This window comes from Heterocephalus glaber, unplaced genomic scaffold (assembly GCF_053883595.1).
Source record: "Heterocephalus glaber isolate CG9 unplaced genomic scaffold, H.glaber_assembly_v1.0 deba00001600, whole genome shotgun sequence".
In the NCBI taxonomy this organism is placed as follows: domain Eukaryota; kingdom Metazoa; phylum Chordata; class Mammalia; order Rodentia; family Bathyergidae; genus Heterocephalus; species Heterocephalus glaber.
This window is the reverse complement of record NW_028258372.1, coordinates 9,770,148-9,789,415: the sequence shown is the minus strand read 5'-3', so window position 1 is coordinate 9,789,415 and position 19,268 is coordinate 9,770,148. Positions and strand designations below refer to the sequence as shown.

The 19,268-nt window shown below is 37.7% G+C and overlaps 1 protein-coding gene across 3 annotated transcripts in view; it reads right to left on the bottom strand.

Annotated features, from left to right (window-relative positions):
- Window positions 1-1,848: 1,848 nt before the first annotated feature.
- Window positions 1,849-19,268, bottom strand: part of Fmo1 (flavin containing dimethylaniline monoxygenase 1) — a 28,061-nt gene continuing 10,641 nt past the window's right edge. Inside the window, exons 1-8 of one of the 3 annotated variants that reach the window (XM_087194318.1) lie at window positions 18,857-18,995; window positions 14,398-14,586; window positions 13,109-13,271; window positions 9,928-10,082; window positions 7,342-7,541; window positions 5,126-5,481; window positions 4,456-4,528; window positions 1,849-3,085 (exon numbers count right to left, since the gene is read on the bottom strand). In XM_087194318.1, coding sequence (XP_087050444.1) covers window positions 2,743-3,085; window positions 4,456-4,528; window positions 5,126-5,481; window positions 7,342-7,541; window positions 9,928-10,082; window positions 13,109-13,271; window positions 14,398-14,523 — 1,416 coding nt within the window. In that variant the 5' untranslated portion in view covers window positions 14,524-14,586; window positions 18,857-18,995 and the 3' untranslated portion in view covers window positions 1,849-2,742. Of the gene's footprint in view, window positions 3,086-4,455; window positions 4,529-5,125; window positions 5,482-7,341; window positions 7,542-9,927; window positions 10,083-13,108; window positions 13,272-14,397; window positions 14,587-18,856; window positions 18,996-19,268 lie in introns of those variants that run through there. The other 2 variants (XM_013075333.3, XM_004853450.4) reach the window with 2 other exon arrangements.

Sequence of the window (19,268 nt, the reverse complement as noted above, 5' to 3'; positions counted from 1 at the left end):
ATATTCATTTCAGCAACATTTGTCTCTGTGAAGCACATCAAACTCACTCAAAAATCAAATGGCTGATCTGATAGAATGATTTATTTTCTCATTATAGGTAAGTCATGAGTGACTTGTTCTGAGGTATGTTTTTCTGCTATGAAGGACATCTATTAGAAAGCTCCAGGCCTGGGGATTTAGCTCAGTGGATCTGCCACCTGCCTCTCAAGAGTAAGGTCCTGAGTTCGATCCCCAGTACCCCCACCCCCAAAATAATGAAAATGAAAAAAAAGTAAGAATCTTATTGGGCTGGGGATTTAGCTCAGTGGTTTCGCCACCTGCTGCGCAAGCACAAGGACCCGAGTTAGATCTCCGGTACCAAAAAAAAAACAAAAAAAAAAAACCGAAAGCTCCACACTTGAAGGTTTCTCTTTAGATGATAACATTTTATGGTTGACCAGTTTCTGCAGGTAGCACATTCCCGGTTGTATCCAACTGCATACATTTACACGTGCATGCAGACACAGGACACTCTGCATGGTCCCTGAACCAACTAAGCATGTGTCCAGCATGCCCACCATGCCTGCAATTGTGACACCATGTAAACCAGTTGTTAAACTGAGCTAATTTTTTGTCCTTACTCAAGTTGACTTTTTCATCTGATTTGGATCCTCCAGGACAGCTAAAAACAGGTGTTCCCATGTTAATGAGGCAAAGAGCACATTGAGGAAGGAGTTTTCTTTTTTTTTTTTGTATTAAATTCTTTTATTGGTACATTGTAGGTATACAACACAATTACATTTCTCATTGGGAATTATACCTTTATATAATGCATCTTGGTTCTTATTTTTTCCCCATTCCTAGCCCTCCCTTCCCTATTTACAAAGACTTTATTTCCATTTTTTCCATTTCTCATCATTTTTTCCTTTCCCTTCTTTCCTTTCCCCTGTACCTCCCACTACCCCTACCCCTTTGGACCTTTTCTTCCTATTTTGCATTATCGACTATTCATTCTAATCATTGGTACATTTTAGGTATACAATATAATGACATTCATCATTGGAAATTTGCACCTTTACATAGTCTCTCTTGGTTCTTATTTTTCACCCTTGCCCAGCCCTCCCTTCAACCCCTCCAGTCCTCCCTATTTACAAAGATTTTGTTCCTATTTTTCCATTTTCTCATATTAATCCCATTCCCTTCTATCCTTTCCCCTAGCCCTCCCACTTCTTTCCTCTTTGCCCCTTTTCTGAGGAAGGGGTTTTTGATAGCCAGGGCAGCTTGTGACTTTAGACTTTGTTGGGGAGCCATTCACACCACACTGACTAAAACCTCTGCCCTGATGTGGCACGGAGGAACAGCTATAGGAGATGGACCTGCCACAGGAATTGCAACTCACAAACACCTGTGCTAATGGCTTGGAACTGGGCTGACAATTCTTCTTGTAAGAGGAGAAAGATCCATTTCCCAGTATAGCCTATAGTTCTGTAGGACTAGATCTCACTTTTCTGCCATAGACATAATGAGAAGGCTTTGTGTTAACTAGAGACTTCTCAGCAGATATTGAATCTATAGTTTCTTTGATCATGACTTTCCAGCCTGTGGATCTTACTCGAGTAAATGTTTGGTATCGATACCAAACATTTGGTATCGATACCAAATGTTTGGTATCGATACCAAACATTTGGTGTTCTTTTGGTGTTCTTTTATAGTAGCCTAATTGACTAAAGCAGTACCATTGGGACTTTAATGAAGACAGTGTTGAATCTGCTTTGTGTTGTGTGGACATTTAAAAAAATATCATCTTCCAATCTATGACAGTGGAGTGTCTTTCCATTCATTTCTGTCTTCTTTAATTTTAATTTTGTAGTTTTCAGTTTACAAACTCTTTATCTCCATGAATACTTAAGAAGTTTATTTTTATTTATTTTTTTGGTACCGGGAATCAAACTCAGGACCTTGCACTTGCCAGGCAGGTGAGGTGCCACTGAGCTACATTCCTGGCCCAAGAAGTTTATTTTTAAGTATGTATTTTACTCTTTTTGATGATATTTTAAATGAGATTTATTATGAGCTAAGGGCAGGTGAAGATGGGTGTTTGGGTGTTTTCTGTGGAGTAGATTTGATTTGAATCTTTGGTATGCAAGCTGAAGCTTTTTTTTATTAAATAGAGCATGTTCTGGGGGAATGAGTGATCCCAGGAAAGTACATTCTCTTGGAAACTCTCAAACTATCTCCTCACTGGATCCACCATCATGTCATGGGCTTTATTCATATACTCCTCATCCTCTTCTGTTTTTCTCCAACCCATGAAAAAAGAACAAAAGATCACTTGAAACAATCAGTTTCTAGGTTTCTTTCTTCCTTCTTACTTTTAGTCAGCCAATACTATAACAGCGCCATTTTAACACAATCAGTCTTTTGTGAGGCAGGAGTTTTTAGTTGAAATCTTTAAAATAGTTTTTATGAGAAAGAGGTGTGAATGCTCAGAGTGCTATGTAGAACACCTGTCTTACAAAAATATATGTGTAATCTACCAGTGCCTTCAAATGCGCAGAAACAGTTATCATCCTCTGGGATTAGACATAATGGAGCTGAGAGAGGCTCAGGAATACCAGACATTTCTCTGGGATTAACTGGGGAGGGGGTGGTATTTATTATCTGGACACGGTTTATGACTTGAAGGCAATGTTGCTATAACAGACGAGTCAGAACACTGTAAATACTCTGTACATTTGCAAAGGCATATAGGAGATCATTTACTTATAAGAAAATCAGGAAAACAGCCACAAGCAAAACCAGAAAGCTAAAAAGTTTAAGCAAATTTTCAAAGAGAGATGGGGATTCTTGTACAGTTCGGGTTTTGGTGGCCTTGAATGTTCTGTCCCACTGTGTCATTATGGCCTCTCTGGCTCCTTCCCATTTTCCTGTGCCAGTCAAGCGAAACTGGTATGGCGTGCATGGGCCAAAGAAGATGGTCAAAACCAGACGTGGGTCAGTTAGCAGCATAGAGAGCAGATTGGGTTTTGCATTGATAGAGGTCAGAAGTTCATCTATGTATGGGATATAATCTGACTGTAAAGGCTTGCAGTAGTCTAAGCCATACCTTTATAAAAAGATGGGGGAGACACAAAAATATCAAATTATTATAATCCCAGAACAAGTAAAGATAATCTCTGAACATTTGTCCTTAACAAATAAATGCCACTGCAGAATTTGAAATGGATCCTGTCTTCTCCCCTTTATCTCCATAGTATATTAATTATAACTATAGCATAACTATAGTCTCACACTATTAAAACTCAGTCATGATTGTACTTGTATAATATGGAGAGTCACAGAATTCCTGAGGGTAGAATTCTTGGTAATCCTATTATCAGGCCCTGGAATCATTCACTGACCAATGTGATAAGAAGCTTTAGTTATCTATCATACCAGAGTTCCATAACAGAGATTAAACTACAGCATAGGCTGAAAAGAGACACCTAAAATGCTTCTCTTGTTTTGGAATTAAGTACTTTGACAAGGATAGGTCAATACTTGAAGTTTAGGGATATACTATCGGAATGAAAGAAGTGATGACATTTTTATTACACGCAGTGATTTAAAAACTTTTTCTTCTGTCACAGAACCCTTTTACTTTTCAAGTAAAAATTTGCATTAAACCCCAGACAAACAGTAGAACAGATAAAATCTGAGATAGTTTAGTTGATTGGTGGGTCATTTCCCTTCCCTTGTTTCTGATCCTTGAGTGGTAGCCACAACACAGAGCACAAGGAGAAGCCTTCCTCTGGATAAGAGGCCAACACATTTATTCTGCAAAAAGCCATGCCATGGGCTTGGAGGGCCATACTAGAGCCTCTGTCTCTACTACTCAACTTTGCTGTGGTAACACAACAGCAACCATTGATGATATATGAAGAGTGAGCATGCAAGCATTGTAACAAAATTTTATGGCCACTGCAGTTTGAATTTCATATAATATTCACATGTTGCAAAATCTTTTTTTCCTACAACTATATGGAAATGAAAAGCAAAACCCCGGTGAGTGGATTTGGCCCACAGACCACTGCAGGCTGACACCTGCTCTGGAGCAGCAGCCTGCATGACAACAGTAGAACTGACACAGACCTGCTGAAGGAATGAATGAGCAGACACTTCTAGTACGCAGAGCTATTTGGCTGGTAATTGTGAATAAAGTATGGAATAATGTACCTGGTAGATGAGGGTTAGTTATGCTTGGTCTGGCTTCTAAACACTGTGTAATGCCAGATAACCATCTTCTGAAGTGACAATTCTAGGGAAATGGAAACTTCTCAATTTGCCCTTTCTTCCTCTTTCCTGTAAAGGCTGTCCTTCTTTTTCTTTTAAGTCTCAGAGGCTTCTTCCCTTTGCTACAGTGTAACTCTCATCTCTCTGCTATTGTTTGACAATTTCAGTTAGGACTCAAAAAGGATGCCCAAGGAATTCACTCACCCACTGTGCTTATTTTTGTTCCTTTCATTGACTTCTTTTATCATGACACTTGGCGGTGGTAACATACTAACACCTATAAAACAAACAGAAAATGTGATTTAACTTTAGGTCGAGGTGTTTACTGATGGATAAAATGTTTTACTTCTGCTCATTTTTCCTTTCTATACCCTGAGCCAACTGGTGGTATCCCTCTGGCATTAAGGCTATCAACTGAAGAGATAAATGTCTGGTCATGCCACTAGTTATTTGATATGACATAGTCACACAACTAGTTTGACTCAATTTTGTCACTCAGTTGACTGAACTTTTAAATTTTAGATGAACTATTTGAGTCAAAATAATAGGCAGACACAGCTTATAATTTTCGAGCCCTGATTTATCATTTCTCCTGGTGATAGTACGTCATTATGACAGAATAAATCTAATTCAGTGGATTCAGAGAACAATAGAATGGATCCTGTTTTTAAAGACTTTTGTTTTAAATAAGAGCTGAATAATAGTCTTGAAATTTCCAGTATCCAAAGTCACACGGCAAATCAGAAACATATACCCTGGGGCTGGGGATTTAGCTCAGTGGTTTCACCGCCTGCTGCGCAAGGGCAAGGACCCGAGTTTGATCTCCGGTACCAAAAAAAAAAAAATTACACCCTGCTATTTCTCATGTACTTACCTTTCAGGACTTGAACAACCCATCGAGCTTGTGTTTCTCCTGTGGGTATCATGGAGCCCAGGGGTTTGATGAGGCCAATAACAGCCAGGGTTGGTTTTTGCAGATGAGCGGGAAAGATATACTTGTACAATGATGCCTGGCCATCTTCAACTTTCACCACCGATTCATCAAGGAAGGGGAATGCAAAGGTGTATCCAGTGGCAAAAACAATGATATCAATGGGTTCTTCTTTTAGGGTGTTGTTAAATATGACAGAATTTGCCTTCACTTCCTTTATGCTTGGCTTGATCAGCACTTTTCCGGTGATGATACGGCCCGGGAGCTCATCATTTAGCACAGGCTCTCTCAGCTGAGTCCTGACCAAGACAAGGACAGGAAAGAGATCTGCTGGTGAAAAGTGTAGCTAGCCCCCATCTTTGTTTTCTTCCTCTCTCCGTTTTGAGGCACTCACCGTGCTAGACAAGAAAGAGCTGCCTGTTTAGGGAGATGTTGCCTCCAAGGGAAGGACGCATAATGTCCAAGGGTTATAAAATATGTACCATTTACTAGAGTTTGGAAGTGAAGGAACTTTCTCTAGCTTCTGCTTGTTTTGATGATGTTTAGCTATCACTGTTGTTCTAGAGATAGCTCGAGGCTGAAGGGCTACAAGGAAAAGCAGGGACTTCCATATCTGATGAGAGCTGTTAGATGCTCTGTCCAGTCCTTCCTCTTAGAAGCCAATTATTTAAGGAACATATGAATGTGTTCAAAAGGAACAAGAACAGACTCATCTTTTTCTGTCTCTGTACTTGGAATCATAAGACTAGCACTATGTGAGTTGGTTTTCTATAAGCCGAGTCGTGTTTGGCTTATGCTGAATAAGCATAAGTGTGGCTCAAAAGAAATTGAACTGGTGTGGGAAGTAGTAAGAATGGTTTCTTTTCCAGTTGTGTGCTTCAATTTAACAGAGCTTGAGCAAGTCATATGGTCCCTGTGGGCTTTCTTCTATTCATCTATAAAATAAGGATACTAACAGCTTGCCATCTTTAGGCCACTGGAATGGACAAGCATATGAAATTAGGTGGAATCAAAGAGCGTATGACGCATATGATAGGATATATGTAGGATCTTTGGAAATGGTAAAGGATTAACTACATCAGAAAGAGAGAAGCGTTATAATTCTTTAGTCCTGTGATCCACCATTAAGGCGAGATAAAATTTATAGTAAAAAGAACTATGATGGAAAGAGTCAAAGCTCCTGAGAAGCCTGGAGGTGGGAGAGAAATAAGAAATAAGAAAAAAAATGAACACAATAGAAAGAGGCAAGTGTCGAGAAGAAGGCAGAAGTTCATGTGATGAAGGGGAGGCTGCGTGCCACTGGTGATGGTGTGGACCATTGGTCCATGTGGGAGTCCGGAGTGAAATTTTGAGGGAGAACAGACAGGATCTCAGTGTTGTAGTCTTCCCTGCTAATGGATTTTCACAGTAGAGACTTAGCAAATAAAAAGTAAAACATTTGGTTCTTGATAATGGGGTAAGTCATAGGTTGTAACTAAAGGGACAGACTAAACTTAAGATTGTCTTGACCAGGGCAAGAAGGCACTGTCACTAGAAAGATGGAAGGACAACTATAGGATTCAGTTTTTCTAGGACAATGAAACAATGCAAGTGTGTTGCTTTTGTCAACAAAATCATAGACAAATCATTTGCTTTTGTTTGCTGCAGCTCACCGAGGTCACACTTTCTCACTACTAAATTGTTGGTTTTTTTTTTTTTTTGGTGCCAGGGATCGAACTTGTGACCTTGTGCCTGCAAGGCAGGCGCCAGAACCACTGAGCTAAATCCCTGGCTCCTTTCTCACTACTAAATGAGCTCAGGAAAGTGACTAAATTTGGCTAGGTCTCAGTTATCCCATAATGAAAGGGGGATTATACCTAATAATACTTACTCTAAAGAGCTAAATACATAATTTCATTTACCAAGCACTTAAGAACAGCTATTATCATCACCAGTAAATTTGTATGGAAAATATTAAACCTCCAGGCATATTGTCATAATATTGCATGGTTTGTATTGCACTGGAAAGATTCAGCTTCCATCTCTCTAGTAATTTCTAGAAACTTTTTTTTTTTTTGGTACCGGGGATTGAATTTGGGACCTTGCGCTCGCGAGGCAGACGGTGGCAGCACTGAGCCAAATCCCTGGCCCTAATAGTTTTTGGTATATACATTACTTACTTGTTTTCTGGTATTAAACCATAATTTGCATGATTGAACCAGCTGTTCATCTTTTTTGCTATCAACCAAGTCACAATTGGAGTTGGGAGAAAATTTCTGAATGCATTTTGAAATCGTGTCATGAACACCATGTCCCATGGGTACCCTGAGTCAAAGACTCGACTGATCACCCACGATCCTCCAGTGGTGCTGAGGAACACCTGGAAGTAATCAAAGAACTTTGAGAAGAGTCAGGAGTTAAAAGGCACCCTCAAAATACACCCTTGACAAGATAGTCTCATTTCTTTTAACAACTATTTAAAAGTTATTCTTTTGGAATAACAGTGTGAATATATAAAGCATTAAAATGTCTTAGGACACATTAATGAGTGCTTATTTGATAGCCTGGAGTTACTATGGCAAGCCCTCTGAAGCTTAAAGTCTCATGTGAGAAGACAATGAACAGGTGAATACAACTCTCTACTGTAATTATAGCAAATAAGAACAGGATGGAGCAGAAATTTGGAGTTTTCTGTGAAGGTTATTTCAGCACAAACCACTGGTTTAACTGGCATTAAAATTTACTAATACAATTAGTTGGGGTGTTTGCTCTTTCTTTCTTTCTTTTTTTTTTTTTAACAAATGGCTCCTTGAGATTAGTAGCTGACTGGGTTCATTAAAGCTAATAGTTGTTTTGGTATCAATACAATAAGGAATGTCCTGTATAACTGTTTGAAAACAAAAAATTTAGTTAAAGGGCCAGGGATTTAGCTCAGTGGTTCTGCCACATGCTTCCCAAGTGCAAGGACTCGAGTTCAATCCCCAGTACCAAAAAAAAAAAAAAAAAATTTAACCAGTAGTTACTTTACTGATACAAAACAATGGACCTAATAGATTGATTTTTTTCTTCCACCAAACTGGGGCATGAAGGCCACAGCCACAGTGTTAGTGTTTTTGTTTGACCTTATAACATCATGAAATGGTTTACACAGCTGGCATGTCACAAGAGCTTCGGTGGTTCTGACATGAGCTATGTGTGTTGATCTGGCCTCTGTGTGTCTCAGTGCAGAAGCAGATAGGATAGTTTGTTCTAAGTCAAGGACACTTTGTTTTCTGATACAGAAATAAGATATATGACAAAACAACATGTTTTCTTCCTCTTCTTCCTCCTCCTCCTCCTCCTCCTCCTCCTCCTCCTTTCTTTTTCTGGTACTAGGGATTGAACCATGGCCTCACACTGACCTAGATCCCCTTCCCTTTTTATTTTGTATTTTATGTCTCAAAAGGGTCTCACTAAATTGCCCAGGCTGGCTTTAAACTTGTGATCTTCCTGCTTTAACCTCTTGAGTAGCCATTGTATCTGGTTCCAAAGCGTGTTTTCTGATTGAAGAAATTTCCAAATGATTAGAGAAGCAACAATGATTAGAGAAACAACAAAAAAATAATATGTACCCACATGTAGCAGTCATAGTGGATGGACCTGTGTTACCCTTTCAGAAAAAAAAGACTTAATGATTGATTCATTGATCGATAGGCTCATTAATTGATTACAAGGAACTTAGCAATGTGGCAGCATTATCCTGAAGTAAGAGAACAGAGCTCCTGAAACAAAAGTTATCACAGGTCCATCCGCTAATGAATGCCACATGTAGGTAAGAGGTGTTATTAGCATTTCAATATGAGAGTACATATGGGAACAGACTATGCAGAGGATTTGCTTGTTGATGGGTGTGTTCTGCATGAATTCTTGAGAGTGCCAAGGATGGAGTGCAGGGAGAGGTGCCAGGATAAAGGGAAGAATTAGGAGCATGGGCTTTGGGTGAAAAATGCTAGCGTTTGAGGACTGGCTGTACCATTCTCTAGTGGTATGGCATTAGGCAGGTGACCTGACCTCTCTCAACCCTAGTTTCTGCATCTGTGGCTGGGGATACTGATAGTATCTACTTCAGTGGCTTGTTTTGATGACTAGTTGAAATAATGCAGTGAAAAACCTTAAGTGCAATGCTTAGCAAACAGTAATCTCAAAAAATATTTATGGTTTCTGTAATTATTCTTCAGAAGACAATGCAAAAGTCTGAGTGTGAGACCTGGCAATAAATAAGGAAAGAAGTGGCAAATGAAAGACAAGGAAAAATGACCAGGATCTTTTGACCTATAGGACTGAATAAGGAAGAGATGTCTTTAGCTCTTGTTGAATAGCCAGGAAAAATGACAAAAATACGGTCAGAGAAGTTGGGTTTAGAGGAAAGATGACAACTGGAATTCACTGTAAAATTTATGAACACTCAATAAAAATACTTTTTAAGTACACTGTAGCTGAGTACAGTGGTGCAGCACTCTGGCAGACTGAGATAGAAGGATCACAAATTTGAGCCCAGTATAGGCAACTAAGAGATTTAGTAAGACTCTATGTTAAAATTTAAAAATTAAGAGAAATGAAAGGTCTGGGCATGTAGTTGAGTATGAAGGCCCTGGATGCAGTCTCCAGTGCCACCAGAAAAAGAAAAAGTTTTGGGTGTTGGCATTTTTAATCTTTAACACTTATAGTATCAAACAACATTTACTTGAGACATGCATGTTAAGATAAAGCTCTTCATTAAGCAGTACCAAGAATGGCACCTTTTTTGCCAGGTGGCTGGCCTCCACAGCAATGTCTGTGCCAGAATTTCCCATTCCAACCACAAGCACCCTCTTGTCCTTAAATACGTCTGGATGTTTATACTCTCGGCTGTGAAAGTACTGGCCTTTAAAGGTATTTATACCTGTAGAAAAAGCAAAGACAAATAGGGAATTTATAGAGTCAACTGATATTTTTCAGTTGATAATATCCTTTTGACACATGATTTTGGTTATTTTTACCAGTATACTTAAGTTTGAGGAAATCTAAAATATGAACACATGACTTTACAAAATGTAATTATGGGTAAAGATGGGTAATAACTCCATTTCACTAAATAGGCCTCTAGTTGTCTTACTAGATGATCAACTACTAAGTCAAAATATCGGGGCAAAAGGTAATGTTAAGCAAAAGTGTAAGGAATCATTACCATTTTAAGGTTGATGAAGCCAATGAGGTGATAATATTCCACTTACTAATATTTGATTTATATATACTGTACTACTTTTCATGAACTAGTAGCAAGAACAATGACATTAAAGGGAAATAGAATCAGTGCTTCCACTCAGCAGACTTTTGGGAATATCTACTACGTACCTGGCACTGTGTTAGATGATACGAGGGAAATAAGATAGGTGAAACATGTTCCCTGTTTACAAAGATCTGTGTGAGTTGGAGAAGTTCACTGGTAATTCACCTTGGTACTGACTGTAACTCAGGCTGAGTTTACTGAGTGAGCCAGAGTTGGCACAGAGAATAAAGGGCATGTCTGTGACACCAGGGTTACTATTGGACTAACTACTGTGGATGTCTCATGCAGCTCGAACCAGATCTTATTGCGACATTCAATGCAAATGGAGAGCTTTTGAAAATACTTTCAAAACTGTGTTACACAATCATAAGTAATATTTGCTGAGAAAAAAGAACCTAGTTTTTCTAAGATAAAGAAAAAGTGATAAGACATCCAGATTCTCAGGGGATAGATATGTATGCTCATGAGAAGTGGACTTCCTTTGGAATTGCTGGCTGCTCTTTGGCTCACTTTGAATCATTAGAACTGTAGCATGAATCCTGGTAATCTATCCATGATCCAGAGCATTTAAAATTTGGCAAGGATGCCATCAAGTTCAAATATTTACTCAGTATGGAAATCCTATATGAATCAAAGAACTGCTGAGAAAGTAGAGCTGGAAAAGCCTAAGGAGAATTGTAGAATTCTCTCTAGATTTTTAAATTACCATAGATTCTGTCAGTATTAGATTGTTTTGGGTCACAGATGAACAATGAGACTGTGTGGCTGAATTTCCTATGGACCAATACTTTGCCCTCTTACCTTGTAGGAGGACAGAGTAAGAATTCATATTGGGTGAATGTGTTGTGTTGATAAGCACCAATATGTATATGAACAAAAGTAATCATTTTGGGAAATTATACATCTATTTTACCTGTGATATCTATTTCTTTACTGAGACTTTTGGGCTCACTTTGGATTTGCTTTCACATCTTGCAAAACATGTTTTTTATATCTTCAGTGAATCTGAACTTTTGTCACAGTTAACAAATCCCCCAAGGAATATGTACAGTCTAAGCAAGTCTGCTGGAAGGCAGGTGGGATTGGGAGGACTCCATTGCAAATCTAGAATCACAGAACCTTAGAGCTCAAATGGTCCTTGACAGTCATTTAGCCAGGGATTTCAGATTGGTAGTGCCTGATAAAATGGAAAGTAAAAAGGATGACAAATCTAAGAGCCTCTCTTGCTTGATTTGGATGCACACCACTGGGAAAATTTATGCAAGCTCATCTATTTACAGTGGGAAAAAAGAGGGTTAGAAAGGTGAAGAGGGAGGCTGAAGAACACAAACTACTTAGTTGTATACCTTCTGAATCCCAATGTCATTTCACTGAAAGTGAGTACACTGGTTTAATTGTTTTCAGGGTATGCTTTATCCTAATCTGACATGACTTAGGGTGGATCCAGGACCATGGTAAGTATGAGTTTATTGAACATGAGTGTTGGAATCACTGCATGTCATACACAGAGTGATTCTTCCCTTGATTCCCTTCTGTACAGACTGCATGCTGTCATATCCACTCCTGTATTCTTAGTGCCTTGTGTTCTATACTGTAGGTACTGAATAAATGCAATTTCACTATTCCATGGAACTTCCTAGATTTTTGGTTACCCTGCATCAGGTGCTTCTTCCTGAGAGAATGGAGAGGTTGACTGCTCAGGGCTTTGCTCTGCAGGTAGGAATGCACAAAGGGTTCTGTTATCTTGTAGGTCCATGAGAGTCCATCCTTCAGTTTGTGCAAGCAGAGACTTTTGAGTCAGGGATGTTTGAGAAAAACTTTCTGCATTAGGGAAAAGATTGAACTTGGATCTTTTCCACTCCATGATTCTTATGGCAGCTCTCAGGATATACTCTATCCTGCTCTGAGCTGATTGAAGTGACCCCTGGGGCAGATCCAGGACCATTGGAAGAACAGAGTTTATTGTTATGTGAGTTTTGGGATCACTCAGGCTGTATCTAGATGATTTGGAGAAAAGTTTTCTCAAACTCTTTGAATGTTTACTAGGTGAAATAGACTAATCATTGCATTTTCTATTCCCTTGAGTTGAAATCCAGTTGAAATTTGACAATAATTAATAGTCATGGTTGCAAAATTCAGATAAAGAAACTGAGACCCAAAGATATATTAACTTATCCTCCAAGATTCATTGCCCTGTTGGCTATTGATACAGTGCCGTAAACCTCTGATCTAGTTAATTGGTATGGTTCATACAAAGCAAACGAATGAAAAATCAGACTACTTTTTTCTTTACACACAGATTTACCTTTGTGGCCTCTAAGGTCAACTTTGGCAATGTGCAACTACATGATGCAAGCAGCTTATCTATGTGGCTTGTATTTCAGCAGAGGTTCTGAGTTCTGTTTTTCATTAGGGAGGCACGTGGAACCTCAGTGAAGCACAAGTCTGTTTAGTAAGTTATCCATCATTCTCTTCTGTTTGTTTGAACTGGGTGGAAACAGTTCTGGCTAGAAAAAAACCTGTTACCTCAAGAATTTAGCCATTGAATACAGATGTGATAACAGTCCATCCCCAGACCAGTCAAGTATCAGGATGAATCCCATAAGTAAATTGAAATTCATTTTTAGAAAATGCTGTACCTGGAAAGGAACTTATTGGCAAATTAGGGTTAGTGAGAAAACCAGTGCAAACCATGACAGCATCAAAGATGGCTGAGTTTTGCTTCCCTTCATGCACAGTGACTACTTCCCATTGGCCAGAGACATCAAAATCTGGGCACTTTGTTACACTGCAGATTTTGGTCTGAAAAAGAATCACAGGCATGATTAACAGTTCCACTAAGAGCTTGCTGGCTGATATAGCAGTTAACATTTCAAAAGTTCTAGACAACAGAATAAACATAATAAGCGGAACACTAGAATTCTAATCAGGCTATTGGCCTGATCATGGTTTCTTAGATGGAAGTATTCTAAGCCTAGAGTTTGGAAGGGTATCTTAGAGAATTGATAGGATCAAAAGTTCTAGAGCACAGACCAAACATATTTGGTAAGAAGAACCCTACAATTTTAATTGAACTATCAGCCTAATGATGATTTCTTGGATGGAACTATTCTAACCTAGAGTTTGGAAGGGTATCTTCGAGAAGTGGTAGAAATCCAAAAATCTTAACTGATTTGTTCAAATTTTCACAGAAAGAGATAGGATCAAAGATTATAATCTAGGTTTCTGATGTATTTCTGTTGTGTACCTTATTTTACATAGAGTTTTCTCTTTAACAATAGTTCCTTTAATAGAGACATAGATTATATTTAACTGAAAATACAAAATTGGTACCAAGTATCTAAGGTTATGAAAGGTCTTATAGAATATGTTGCTGAAATTTCCTCAGGTCTAAAGAGCTGTTGAATAGTGCTAACCTTATGGCCTGAATATTTTAGGAGTGGTCCAAAGTTTTAAAAATCTAGTTTTCATTCTCATTGAGTGCATATATGTCCATAAGTACTAAGTTCTGATTTAGGAAATTAATTAATTTTATGGTAACAGAGATTGAACCCAGAGCTTCATGCATTCTAGGCAAGTGGCTCAGCCCTGGCCCTGGGAATTATATTTATAGTAAATCTAACACAAATCAAATTTAAAAGAAAAAATTATTCACTAACCAGAATTTACTGCCTTTTTTTCCTTTTCAAAGTTTTCAAAAAAGATGAGCTTCTCAGGTTTCTTCTAAGGAGTTTACTGTTTGGCTTTCAGTATTCAAATGACCTATTGGACATCTGCATTTGTGTTAGCAACTCTGTTTTCCAGAAAAGGTGTCATTAATCTTGCCACTTCAGCATGTCATGTGCAGAAACTGGGTGGTTATGCTATACACAGATAGTAGAAAATAGGCAAATATTTCCTAACTACTAATTGATGTTTTGTTTCTTACCTTGAATTGAATGTATTTTAGAAGGTTGAACTGCTTTGCATACAGTTTAAGATATTCTAGAAATAGATCATTGGGTACAAAGTTTGGATAATCTTCTGGGAATGGAAAATCTGAGTAACAAGACATCTCTTTGCTGCTGTTGGATACCACAGACTTGTAGAGACTGGCTCTTCCTTCTTCAACATGTTCCTGTACAAAGAACACACACACATGAGCATAAACACACACACACACACACGATGATAATTTTTTTAGAAATATAAAACATTGGCCAAGCTTAAGGTGATACATGTGATATATGGTACCTGCCACCTTCCTAAAGGGCGTTGCTATTCACCCTTCCGACAACAATGAATATTGGGCCCTAGTATAAAATACATGGTCAAAATTACTATTTTATTCACTACATGCTAACAAATAAGTCTGGAGCGAACTGACTTGTTCATAAACAACCACTATCACTGCAAAGTATAGAACAATATAGAAATGGAAAAGAGCTTAGATGAAGTTTTGGGATGATGAATAATTGCTAAGCATTTTGCTTTTATGGAATATTCTTGAAAAGATCATGGAGAAGTGGGTTTTATATTATGAAGACTTTGTATCCAATGTTAAGGTATTTGGGTTTTTATAGAAAGGTCATGGCAATATACTGAATATTTTAAACATGGTGGTGATTCCTATTGAATTTTGGAAAGATACTGGTTCTACAAAAGATGAATTAGAGAGGGTTCAAGAAAAGAGAAGGAAACTAAGATCCTAAATTACAAATCTATTTGATGCTAAATGAAGACTTGAGCAGAAGTAATGGCAGCTGGAAAACAGAGTAGGGATTTGTTTAATAGTATGGATGTAGAGCACATAGAATTTACAAGACCAGTTGAATTTATGAGGGAAAAGAAACAGGTTAAAGATTCCCATATTGGAAAAGTGTGATAGCATACTCTTAACTACTTTCCTAACCCCAGTTTTGACTTGAATAACTTGTAAACATTAATGTCTTATAATATTATCAGAGATTAAGTAATAAGGATACAGTGAAGTCTTTATCTGTACATTGTTTCTGGATTGGATAGTGTTATGGAGGCTTGTTCTCCTGAGTGAGAATATTCTCAGTATTTTACTATTATTTATCATCTTGGATATGTAGGTCCTGTTTCCATGGAAATAAAAATTATTTTATATATGTAGGCAAGTGGAAATACAAACAAAAATCTCACATAAGAAAACAACCTGTTCTATTTCCCTAAAGGGTATGGATCTAGAATTTCATGAGATGTACATCAGTCATAGAGGAAAAAATTATAAATATAACTCTGTGGTTTCAGTTAGTGCTACTGATCATATCAGTTGGCATGCATTGACTATAATAACTTCCTTATCTGCAACCCCCCATCTGACAGCCCCACTTATTCAGAGTATAGCTAGAAAGCTAGAAGCTAAAAGTCTCTGAGAAAGATGACAATTTATATCTTGATCTTTTATTCTTCTTGGACATCTAAATCACTGGTACTCAAAAGTAGTCTGTAGAGTAGTACCAATATGAACTGGCTGTTACCAATCTGTGACCAGATAAATATGAAATCGAGAGTAAGCGATTAACACCACTTTTGGCAATAATTTGACATTGCTCAATATCCAAGCATGTGGATTCATTTTTGTTGCATAAAACATAGATTGGTCTTGGTGCATTGTCTAACTTGTGTGTTGACTTGCGTGGAGTTTGAGCTGTGCACTAATCACACACAGTAAAAGTGCATTATATTGTATGATGTTTAAGGTTAACGTGAAATTGTTATTCTAAAGTGCTTAAAATCTGCAATCATTTTATTTAATTGAAAATAGCCTATATTTAACTATAAGTTTACAGGATAAATCATTTGAACTGTCTACTGATAAAAAATTGAAGATAAAATTTTTAAAAAGAATACTTTGAATTTGCTGAGACTGCTTTAAAATCTCTTCTTCCACTTGAATCAATGAAACCCTGTCAGCCTTGTTTCTCTGCTTTAGGTATGACTAATCAATACTTAAAAGTAGTTTAAACTTAAATTTTTCCCCAGAAAGAACAGTCATCCACCCAGTCCAGCTTATATATATTGATCAGTAAAAAGCATGCTTAATTCTCACATTATAAACCTTAGATAATATCAATAGAGTGCATTCAAAGTGTGCCTGCCAGTGTTTAATATGGTGAAGTGCTATTTCACACAAATGTTTTGTTTGGCCAAAAGGTACAGTAATAATAATTAATAATAATTCTCTCTTCTCTATCTTAATTGCTTATTGTGTGTATTTTCAAAGAACAATGTGTTCAGGCTGGGGATTTAGCTCAGTGGTTTCACCCCCTGCTGTGCAGGCACAAGGACCTGAGTTCAATCCCCAGTACAAAAAAAAAAAAAGAACAATGTGTCCATTATTGTAATTGCTTTCTTTTATTCCTGTTTTGTGTTTAATATTTATTGAAATTAATCTTATGATTTCTGATTCTATGCAACTTTCTGTGTTTATTATATTTTGTACATTTTATTGTTATTTTCATTTTTTATAAAAATTAATTTTTATTATATTTAACAAATAGTAGTCTATCATTAATTAGAAATTAAGAAAAAAACAGTTGTTCTATATGGTTTGCAAAGCACAACTCCCTAGACACTCTCTAGTACTTTTGGCTGTTGTTAAGATTTGCCTGGGAAATCTTATTAACAGGAAGAAGCTGCTTGACCAGGTCTAGATGAGCCTGAAATTCTACGCTCTTAACAGGCTCCTTAGTCACATTTACACATTTTATTTATATGCTGCTAGTCTGTGGGCCAAGCTTTGAGTGAGGTCTTTATAATAGCACTGCCCAGGAGTGGGTACATACAGTACACATGTACTTTTTTTTTTTTTTTGTACCGGGGATTGAACTTGGGCCCTTGTGCTTGCAAGGCAGGCAGTGGAACCACTGAACTAAATCCCCAGCCCTACACATGTACTTTTAAATCTTTTCCTAGCCATATTAGAAAAGTAAAGAGAAACAAATGAGATTAACTTTAAAAGTATAGTTTACCTAAAAGTAAATATATCCAAAATGTTATACTTTCAACATATAATCAATACCAAACTTTTAGCATTTTCATTCTTTTCCTCGTACTATCTTCAAAATCTGATGTATATTTTATACATATAGAATCAAATGTTAAATTTTTATTAGAAAAAGTATATGCAAATACCCAAGTTGATGTAAATATACTTAGAAGTTTTATAATAACCACACTGAGTTTAATTAAAATTAAATGAAACAAAAAATTGTTCCTTAATTACAGTAGCTACATGTCAAGTGTTTTATAGCTATGTGTGGATAGTGGCTGCCATGTTGGATAGTGCAGTTTTAGAACTTCATCAGACCTGAAGGTGGATGTTACAACTGAATGTAAAATTGATTTGACTTTGTCAAAACATTAACCAGCTATCCTCTGGGTTATAGGAATAAGAAAGGAGTTATAAAGAACTGTAATGTTGAAATGAGAATAAACAGCAAGAAAACAAACTGCAGGATTGACAGAAAAATCATCACTTATAAATATTTTGGAATCAATTAGTGAAAGGCCTACTTTCCTTTATGTTTCTCTGGTTTCCCGGAACATCACATGGTAAGTGCTTTGTTGTTAATGTGATCATCTTTTAGGAAACAATAATACAGGCTAAATTTGACACACATGCTGTTTAAGGAGGTAGTTATATATAATACACTTTGCAAAGATTTTCCTAAGAATAGTTCAAAAATTTACAGCATTTTTAATGGCATGTTTAAACCTTAGAGAGTAATGGGGACTCATTGGCACTGGATAAGCCAGAGAATCATGAATTTTATGAGATTTTAAAGCAAATGAACAAAGAGAAAAATTAAGGGGGACAAAACCCCCTGTATTTTGCAAAACTTAGGAAGATAATTGTAAATGTAGCAGGAAGCAGAGCTTCCAGGAAACACAGCTATTGTGAAATAATGCATCACAGATGTTAGCACATGAGAAGCTGTGGTTTATAAAGGAAACTTAGTAGGGTGCAATCCAAGATGAACTCTGCTCTCTTCTCTGTTTCCTCCTGTTGATTTTTTTTCTGCTGGAAAAACACAAGTTCTGGAGTGGTTACCACATACACAAGGAGCACTTCTGAATGGCATTTTGGGGTTTGGGGCCCTCCTCTCCAGAGTTTGCCTTGGTCAGCAATCTGCCTGGGTGATTCCAAAGGCCCCTGGGCTTCTCCCCGAAACCTCTTCAGCTGCAGACACTCCTGGCATTGTCCCTGTCTGTGTGTGCCAATTGCCCTGGCACTCCGAGTGTGGGAGCTCATGCCCTCTGGGAACTGATGGGGCATTTAGGGGAAGATTTTGTTCTCATGAAGGGAAAAATGATTGAGAGAGGAGAAGAGGAAAAGAAAGATGGAGTGTGGAAAAGGGAAATGAATAAGAGCATGCCTGGCGGGGTTCTTGGCTTTCCGCTCCACTTCAGTTCGGTAGCTCAGTGGGAGATCACCATTACCCACTGGGGCACTTGGTGGGACTCCACATAGCACAGCTAGAGGTCTGATTCTTGAGCTGTGAAAGAGACTGCAGATGCATGAAAAGGCGTTTTCATGGGTGTTCAAAGCACAGTCCCAAGTCAGACTGCCCAGGTCAATATTCCAGCTCTACAGCTTTCAGCTGGGTGATCTTTGGAATTTTCTTAAGCTTCATGTGTCTCAGTTTCCTCCTGTGTACATAGGAACATCAGTGGTACATACTCTAAGATAAACAGAAGTGATAACTGCAATGCATTTAGAACAGTGCCTGATAAGCTCTCAATAAAGGTTAACTATTTTCCATGTGATTTTTCCATAGCTTTCAAGGG